The 10,471-nt window shown below is 35.7% G+C and overlaps 1 protein-coding gene across 1 annotated transcript in view; it reads right to left on the reverse strand.

The window, feature by feature from the left end:
• Positions 1–7,111, reverse strand: part of LOC108369718 (uncharacterized) — a 46,696-nt gene extending 39,585 nt beyond the window's left edge. The window contains 1 exon segment of the mRNA XM_017624888.1: positions 6,530–7,111. Within this exon segment, the coding sequence (XP_017480377.1) occupies positions 6,530–6,589 (60 nt within the window). The 5' untranslated portion in view covers positions 6,590–7,111.
• Positions 7,112–10,471: the final 3,360 nt, after the last annotated feature.

Below are 10,471 nucleotides of genomic sequence, written 5' to 3' on the forward strand. Positions count from 1 at the left end.
CCGTACAAGCGATTTCTGGAAGCCTTTCAGCATTTATCTAAGTTTAAGATCAGCATGTTAATTTTTAAGTGTACAAATAATTTCTTCCTTGAAGGTTACATCTCAAAGCATCAACAACCCTATTTTATTACCGTTTTCATACTTTGGGGCACACATTTTTCTTTTCAATAGCAGATTCCTCCTGAACTTGCTAATGCCCACAAGTACTTGTGATTATGGTCAAAAGCGTATACAATTTTCTCCTGCCGCCTTAACGATCGATCATATGAGTTACGCATTTCCTTAGAACACAATAACAATAAAAGCAATTATTTCATTATAGGTGCTCGTATATTTATACAGATATAAAAATACACAAGCTAGTCATGGTTACGCTTAGAACTAAACTAAGTACGTTTGCTGCTAAATGTGTACTAACGGACAGTTGCGCCTGCGCACTAAGACAATGCGTCAGTCTGGTTGCCCATTAGTCGTTGCTTTAAGCTAGCTGTCCGCCCCCATTACATGCATTTGACTGTAGCAAACATTTAATCGAAGTCTTTAGCCGACTATGCACCCCATCAGCAGCAGCGGCAGTAGTGGCAGTAGCAACAGCAGATTTTCCATCTAGACAACAACAAGTGAAGTGAATGTACCGCCATCACTCTGAATGCAAATAGCTGCTGGTTGCTGGTTGCTGATTGTTGTCGAGGCAAATGCATGCAGATCGCTGACTTCACTTCATACTCGCACAATTGTTGATGCTGTCTGTCTTATGAGGTGTTGTGATACCTTTTATAGGCAGCAATAAAAAATCAACTAGAAGTCAGTGTAGCCGCAACAGCCTGAAGAGTTAATGCGAAATGCGCAACAAACATTCAATAAATCTACCACAAAACTGGTAATACAGAGTGATATGTATGTACGTAGTAAGTGTGTGTGTGCGTGTGTTGGTGTATGCATGCAATTGTTTATATAGGAAAATGCATTCGTGCACACAAAAACACAACAAATAACAAATAAGAACAAAACATACGCATCGCACTTTAAGTATGCGCCATTGCTGAGAATGTGCATATGTATGTATGCAGGAAATGCAACGGCGAATCTCACGATCAGCAGTGGAGAACAATAAAAAAGCCAGCCAAAGAGGCGCAGTGTTAAGTCACTCAAGTTTGTTAGTTAGTTAGACAGCCGAGGTTTGGCCAACGCCATCGCCAGCTATGCAAACGCTCTAGGCATTAGGAAGCTGGCAGTCTGTCAGCTAGTTAGGCATTGAGCTATGTACATATGTATGTATGTATGTGTGGAGGTTGCATGCCAACCCATACACACACACACACACACACATGCTGCCAGTTAGACATAATTAAGGCACATAAAACATTTTTTAAATTACAATCGTGTTTTATGGCACCCTTCCCCCGACTATGCACCGCCTCCTGCAATGCAATGTGCAACTTTTCGGTGTGTGCCCCACACGGCACTATGTATTTGTATCATCCAAAAACATAGACGATTAAATTGTAGCATGCACATATGTACATGCATAGGTGCATTGCTGGCTAAAGTAAAACGCAAATTGAAAACAAAAGCTGCACACACTCCGCCACAGCCTGAAACACAAATACGCAAAGGCCAAACGTTGGAAAATTGAGCAAAAAATTAAAAAAAAAAAATTGTCTTGCATGTCTGCATTCTAAATGACTTATAACGACTTTTGCTCGCATGCCACTTGCAGGCAGCGCCAACATCACCCCAACAGCCAAGCTTGGCTTAGCTGCAAGCGACAACATCATCAGCGCCATCCTCCTTCGAGCAGGTCTCTTCTAATGCATTTTCTGCATGCAAGCTACCGCAATTTGTCCATTTCAGCAATCTGCTAGCCATATCCGTTTGGTTGTCCTTATTTTTGTTGTTGATTACCCGCACCGTTGTTTGTTGGTGCCGTTGATGTCTGTCTACGCCTGATGTTGTCGATGGTGATGGTGATGGTGATGGTGATGTTGATGTCGATGCCGCGTGTTGTTTTCGTTCTAAATAGTAGTTGGCTCATTATTGAAATCGTTTGCGGCATTGTCTAGCAGACAACTCAATTGCTTTACAATTTCGCCTGGCCATATTTCCTTGAAATGAGAATTGTGAAATTCGCGGAAGTTAGTGGAAATAAAATTGTGTATAGAAATAAAAAAAGTTGCATCGATTTACATATGCTTACTATTTTGTATAAGATTTTAGCAATCAACACATTTAAATTTTTATATCATACTAAAAGCTGTGCTCCACCCGCGCAATCATTGAAGGACCATTGGTACAGTGAAACTCGGTTAAGTAGTTCCTCGATTTACAGGTGGTCCATAAAGTGTTTTTTATCATATGTTATTTTGACAGTGACAACTCTTTCGAACTGGAAATCTTGAACGAAAGTCAATATAATATCTTCCCGGAACGAAGGGAATCGCTTTGCACTTGAACAACATCATATTTTGTAATGAAGCGCATTTTCATCTCGGCGGCTATGTTAACGAGCTAAACTTCCGCATCGGGTAATTGTCGAGAAGCCAATGCGTCGTCAGAGAGTGAGAGCAGTCACCAGACTGAGAGTAAATCCCTTATTTGATTAGGTTTTGCCTTTGAAATCATTTTAAGGCAATCATCACGCGAGGACCAATACCACACTGTTGGTATTTGGAAAACAGTTGGACCCATCCAAAAAACAGAATGAGGGTACAACTGTTATTGTCCCAATTTGGCAAGCCTACTTACAGTGCTGACAAAGTGGCATACTACAACAAACCAGAGATGTTTTCTGTTTTATGAGCAAAGAAACTTACCAAAATTTGAAGCGTTCTACCATCCTACCAACGAGAAAAATAATACCAATTTTGGTAGGAAAAGCCCAAAACGGCAATCCTGAATAAGACTTCGGTCGGATCGCCCTCTAGGTTGCTGTTGAAACTCTGGCGTAGAAACTCTAATTAGCTTAGCAGTATTCATGGAAACTAAAGATCCAATCGGCGACCATGTTACAAAGATTTATTTTTTCAATTTGGACTACAAAGTTTTGTCTCTGCAATAAACTCTTTTGTCTCTTTTGCCAAGTGACGCCAGTTCTCCCAGTGAGTTTTCTGGGCCCTCACGTTCGATGTCCATCCATGGCTGTGGAGAACAAAGATCTTTTCACCGAGGCATTATCCAGCCAGTGAAATCGCTATATTTGTATGCGTTTGACTGTTTCAATGTCGTTTTACAGTTTGTAGAATTCGTCATTCCATCTTCTTCTCGCAAATAGGGCTCCAAAACCTTTCAGTTTTGTTCACCATCATCCATGTTTCCGTGGCATATAAAAGGTTAGCAAAGTGAAGGATTTGTAGAGCCATGCAAAATCTATTAAATATCGCTCGTATGCTCATATGTCAAGCTTATATAGACCAACAGCAAAAGGTATAGCAGGTATTGATATCGAATTTCACTAAAACAAATCCCTTGCATTCCATGATACCGCACTCTACAGGTGCGTATATACACGTGCACATATTCATATGTATATGTATGTATGTTCTAGACATATTCGCAACCTACCAACATTCTGAAATTTGGGCAAATTCAATTGGCAGACCATATAAATACATACATTTCTTCTATTTACATTTAATTACTATTTACTTATGACTCTAACTCGCCAATTTTTTAAGCGTTCCCAAGCTTTTTGTTAATGTTTAACACAATCAGTGTTTGGCGATGTAACTACATACAAAAAAAAAACAATTCTGCCGGCTTTTAAGGCGTCGCTAAAGCAAAATCTTTTAGGTCAATATGTTAGATCGAGCTTCTTTTCCTTGGCGAATTTTCTTTCAGTAGAAAAGATTTCTGCAATGGAATGCAAAGAATAACCAGGTATTGTATGTAGTTAGTAACTATGAGTCTACACACGCATTCTCATAGATTTCCGTGCGCGCGCAGCAATACATGAATGGCTAATGCTGCGTGTCGAACACTGAGTACAAAACGAATTTCGCATTGAGAACTTTTGCATGAATGGGAAAAAAATGATGTCGAACCGCTCAATGGCGGTCTGCTCGACGCGTCGTCGCACGGTAAATGAATGGCCAAAGCAAATAACGGCTAAGAGGCGTGCAGACGCAAGTGAACTTTGCGCAAATCCATTTGCTACGCTTAGATAAATTTAAAAGCGCGTTTATAATAAGAAGTAACAAAGCAAACACTTGAATGAAACCACGAAGCTAAAGCACACAAAGCCACATATGTGTTACGATGCAAAAGATAAAAGGGGCAAACGTGTTGCGATAATAATCTGAAAATGAAAATCGACAATAAATTTTAAAGCAAATAATGAGCCAGAATAGGTTAAATGTCTGCAAAAATATATATAAAAAAAAGCTTTTGAAAGTAAACCAGAAAGAGCTTGAGTTCGAGAAAATGGGTTAGTCGCATTAAATAGTATCTATGTGGAGCAAATTTTAATTAAAAAAGTCAGCGACGAAAGTTCAATGCGAACAAACGCGACTTTAAAATTTTTATTAGTTATAAGCTTTTATGAGAGGGAATCTGTTATTTTTTAGTGTATTCAATATTGATCATAAATAATAGGGCGATATATGTATGTATGTAGTTTGTGATTCGAGTTTATTCTCATATGGGTGAAATAAGGGAGATGCATCTGCACATCTATTACACTGTGTGACAGCAAAAAAAAAATCAGGCAAACAAATCCGCATACCCAGGACCTAGCGCCCAAAAAGCGGCTTAAGAGGTAATATGATGTTTAAATTTTTTATTTATCTTGAGAAAGATCGGAAGAAAAAGTGCAGAACATGCTGAAAAAAATATATTTTTTGACGTTTCTACCGATTATTTTGTTGGTTATTGATATTTTCAACGGGCTATAAATTTAATAAATCCATTGAATCCACAACTATGTATGTATGTATATATTGGCAGATATGCGTACTGGAATTAAAACAAAATGTAAAAGAAAGCATGAAAAAGTTGTTGCATATTGTAGTTGTAGCATGTTGCACTTGTTTTTTTTCTCTGTGGACTTTTACGCTCTTTTTATAAAGATTTTCAGCCCGATTCTGTGCACACTTGATGAATTAAAAAATTTTGTAATTTATGAAGAATTGGAATTTTATTGCTATTGACAAAAATGCTATTGACAAGCGTTTACAAATTGAAATTCGTAAGAAAATTTTAAGTTTTGTGTATCCAACATTTTTTTCAATTATTTAAGTACCACATGTGCCGGTATTTGAACCTGAGAAACACAGAATTATCAAGAAAATACAGAACTGGGCGGTTTGTATGAGAATACGCACTGTGAAATTTTTCGGCGAATAATTTTCTAGAACATTTGAACACTTTTAGCGCCCTCTCAAATGCCATTTTGTTCAGACTTCCCAAAAAAAAAGGTATCAAAACGACCGTTTCGTGAGAGAACTAATAGACTAAAATGTTCAACAAAATTTTTCCACGTCAAATTTTACTTTTTTTACTTTACTTAAATTTTTTTATATGTACCCGAACGCAGCACGAAATTTCCGTAAAATCTTTGTTTTCACCTCTTTGTATTCTTTTACTCTCAAAACCTTATAACTATCAACAAAAATAGTCAATAGAAGACTAACTGGGGCACAAATCTTGAGTCGGAAGATTCTGCATTACTTTGGCATATGAAATTATTGACCGATCTGCATTCCTCCGAATAAAGATCTATGCCAATTCTGAGCTCTATCTTTTAATTATGAGTGTAGATGGATATACCATATTCTGCCCCTGATAGCCCAACGATCCATTTGTCTATGGTTTAGAAACAATATAGATTGTATTGAACTCCTAAACCGGCGTTATGTAGTCAGTGTTGACTTCTAAGTCAACTATGATTCCATTATGGGGGCCTCTTTTTATTACAGCCATGATCTTCTCGGGTCCGAAATTGGTTGTTTTCCACATGTTAACTTCGCTAAGTCTGACGGCGCCCTATGGTGGGTTAGTGGCAGCTCCTCTCAAAACTTCTGGTAAACATATCTACCTAATACCTCTATCTATCAAATGCCTATGTAATTTTTCTTTGAGGTATGCTTTTTTACTTCCCCTGGCTTGCAAGCAAATTATTCTCACAAACTCTTTTTGTGTGTCTTCAAGGTTAAAAAAAATTTCCCACGCGCACTCACTACATCTAATTAATGAAGTGGCTTTTATATCCTTAAATTAGCCTGCATACGGAAAATTTTATGTTAAATATAAAAGCACTACGAGTTAGTGGAAAAGGTCTGACTGCTCTTTTATGACTTCCATTAAGTTTCCAGAAAAGAAACTTTCCAAAATAAATTGAAAATAACCGCATTTCAAATTAACTTCATAAAAATGCATGGACGAATGTTGGTAACTATATACGTGTATGTATGTATATGTGTGTGTGTGTGTACAAGTTTTCTTCATATACAAAAGTGTGTGTTAGTTTTTGTTGTAGTTAGACAAAGAAAAAAGTTTTACTAGCTAGCTAGCCATAATGCCACAATTTGCTTACCACTAAGCCACGCTTAACCGTTAAAGCGTTTCGAGCAGGTTGTCGTCGTGTGTACGCCATGTCGAGATGCGCAAACTGCCCCTACGGCCACGGTTGCTGCTGCTGCTGCTGCTGCTGCTGCTTCTTTCTACTGCAACAAATCGGTGTCTTCTCTGTTGGTTGAGGTTTTTGTATTTTGTTTATTTGATAATCTTTTTTTTTGTTTTGTTGTATTAAGGTTAGTAAAATGATTTTTTCACTATTTACTGTTGTTTTTTTTTCGTTTTTGATTAGCGGTATTACAACTTCGACTATTTCGGCGTTTTCTTGTAGGAATTTATGTTTGTACGTAAGTATATATTTGCTTATGGAAATGTACGAATACGTATGTAATTGCTATTAACGCACACACACCGGTGCAAGCACAATCGTGTAAGACTATGAGCATACAAGTAGAGTGGAAGGTCGTAGAGAGCGGTTTGTGCGCGCGCACGTAAACTTTTTAGTTTAGTACAAAATGTTGCGATCCATATGCGTTACGTTAGCGGCACGTGTATGGGTGTGTGTGTGTGTGTTTGTGTTTGTGGTGTATATGGACGGCAGTATCTGTATGAACGAGAAAAAAATGAAGAAAAGTTAAAAAATTGTGTATGAAAATTATAATAATTATTTTTTAATGTTAATGTTTGCACACTATAAATTATGAGCAAAACAAATATACATACGCTTACACAAATATACATATATAAGTAAATATGAAATATACAAATGTAGATACATACATATATGTCTATATGCAACTGAATGCTTTCACATGAATCTCACCTGAATTGAACTCAACTGAACTATAGCGGTAAGTTGAAAAAGTTAAATGGCTTTCATGTATAGTAAGTATGTATTAGCATGTATGATGTATGTAAATATGTAAGTATTTTTGTTTTAAATAAACGGAATTCGAAATGCATTGAAACGGCTGAGGAAAGTTACGAAAAAAAAACGTACATCTCTAGTGTGACTTCTGTGTAAAGCTTTGAGTATTTTATTTAGTACAAAGGAATACGCTTAGGTCAACTAGCAATGGAAAAAAATGTGAACGGTAACAATAAAAACAAAACTAATAAATCAAAGATTGCAAATAAATTTAAAAAAAACTCAAAAAATATATACATACATATGTATGTACTTCAGATCAAAGTGATCCCTCGTAACAGCTAAGAAAAGAGAAAAAAATATCAAACTTCTTTAATTTCTAATTATGTACTATTTGCACCTCTGCAAAGTCATCGAATGATCTGCAAGTCAAAGTGTTAATTGTTAATTAACTTTTCGTTAAGCCAATTAATTTGATTCAATTTTATCCTGCTGTGCAGTATTGTCTTTTTTGTTGCTGAACATTTCTTTTCAATATTATACGAATGAGTGCATAAAAAAGAGGCCAACAGCTGTTTAAAGTATTTAAATAATTCGAAATGAAGAGGTGAGTGTTTGAACTTTTATATTGAACTATTGAACTGGATTTTACATATACATATACATGAAAAAATTATATTAAATAGGATAATTTCATGTACAAGCGGAAAACGATATAAATTTAAAGGGTAAAGGTAAAGGGTATTATGTCTATTTCAGTAGTAACCTCTTTTTAAATGACCAAATTTCATTTATCTGTTGAAAAATATTAAAAAAAAATAAAAAGAAAATGTAATTTTTTTGAATGGAAACTTTTATTCTATGAATAATTGCTTTACACCAGTCACAAGGAGATGTCCCACCAGTCACAAATTTAAATATTTTTTTTATATTTCTATTAAGATTATATAAACCTAATTTTTATTGTGAAAAAAAAATCATATAATTCATATTTTACAACGCAAAAACATCGTTCGTTAAGATTAAGTGTTTTGGCTAAAATTCATCTTTGAGTGCACAAGGATAAAATAGAGTTTTTTTTTCAGTGTATCACCAGTTACGTTCATTCAAATGATAGTTCCATAAAACTAAAAGGCCGTTTAGTATTTTTGTTAAAGCAATTTTATACATTAGTTATAGTTCTATGGTAAAAAATATCTTTTGCTGTTGTATAAATTCCGACAACATAGTTATAATTCACAATTTATCACATTTTGGAATAAAATCTCCCACCAGTCACAATGGAATGGTCCATAAATGCCTCAATACCAAAAATGCAGAACTATTGAAATTCGAAGCAATGAAAAAGACAACAGCTGTGAGGATCAGGTCAGAATATCGGCAATTTTCAAACGATAACAACTTTAGAAGAAGGACGGTATACAAGTACCATGTACAAGTACCAATACATACTGTCAAAAAAAAAACAAATATGAAATACCGTTTTTATTTGAAAAATGGGAGAAGCGTCATTTCATAAATACCAATTTGCAAAATATTTGTCGGATGTAATTACACAAATGAAGGGACGGACGTACAATTCCATGCCTCTCTCCGCACAGCAGATAATTTCTCTTATGGGAAATGCACTCAGAGGTATTGCAGAGTCGACTAACAAGTATTGTAGAGTAAAGTGTAATAGCGTCTCACGAATAGTCCAACCGTTGACAAGAGGCACCGTAATATCAACCAGCCATTCATCGACTACTACGAGGATGTCAGCATATGAGTAAGGAATATGATAAATGACAAAAATTTAATGACAAAGTTAGTCACTCAAAAATACCCGTGGTATTATTAGTTTATTCAAAGTTTCCATTTTAGGGAATTACTAAATGATAACTTTAATGTGATTTTAAAAAGTGGTTTCCATTCGCCCATTCTTGATTTATAATTCCACTTCTTGTTTCGAAATAAAGCATCAAATTCGCGTGATAATCGTTTTCCATTTCTTCTAAAAATTTGTTTTGCTGCCGCAGGTATCTTTGAATGCTTTTCGAGGCATACATTACGGCATTATTCAGTCTACGGGTTAAATTTACTTTGTCAAATGTATAAATGTGTGAGATAAATGTACGTATAAGTAATGAAAATTCGCTGGAATAGACGGAAACTTGCAAATACGTCAGTGCTGAATGCAAAATAGCCCTAAACAAGCCAAGTGGTTAGATGCCTTTCTAACAGGCAAATCTGTGTGATCTGTTATCCAGAGTAAAATAAGCTCAACCAGCATAATTAAATCTAAACATGAATGCCAAAACATCTTTAAAAATTTTAAGATGCCTGGTCAAAGACTATTTAAATGCGTTTCCAAACTTTTCAGCTTGAAGTGCCGAAGCATATTTCTCCAAAGAAAAGTGAGGCTCACACATATTAAATGTGTTGGAATGAAGCCAGTACCACCTTACATTCTAAGTTAAATTCAAATAATCGCATTATCCTGGCCCAAGGCTTTCGAGGTCTTGAGATTAACGTGAGACTTTTGTTGAGCTTAGCATCCAAAATTTGTTCTAAATACTTTCCGGAAGAAATCTAAATCAGAGCTTCTTAACTCCGAACTCTAACTTTCTCCTTCTAGTGATGATAACGACTACTTACGAAATGCAGTCATATGCAGTACTGTCCTTGAAGTATCCTCAAAACAAAAAAAGTTTAAGAAGTGGACCCGTGGCATAAAATGGCCTCTGCATACCACCGATGGTCTGTTAAACTTGTTAAGAATAAATATATTTGTTAATGCTTTTTAGCAAAATAGGTAATATGCCCTTGAGGACTGCAGAGTTAAACTAAATTTTGTGGTAAATTAAAAAAAAAAGTTGCATTAGTTCTTCTTCTTTTTCATTCACAGGTATTTCAAATATTTGAGTTAATTGTTGCCTTAACCATCCTGACGCAGCATCGCGACGGCCCCAAAACTCATAAAACTCTCTCTCGCATTCCCTTTTCTATCCTCTCCATCTCACTCTCTTATGGAATCGGCAAATAAGTTTTACTGTTATGACTAAACAAAAGACTTAAGAAACGAACCTAATGTAAATTAATTACTTGCACATT

Source organism: Rhagoletis zephyria, unplaced genomic scaffold (assembly GCF_001687245.7).
Source record: "Rhagoletis zephyria isolate East Lansing unplaced genomic scaffold, Rhagoletis_zephyria_1.1 Rzeph_scaffold_03817, whole genome shotgun sequence".
Lineage (NCBI taxonomy): Eukaryota > Metazoa > Arthropoda > Insecta > Diptera > Tephritidae > Rhagoletis > Rhagoletis zephyria.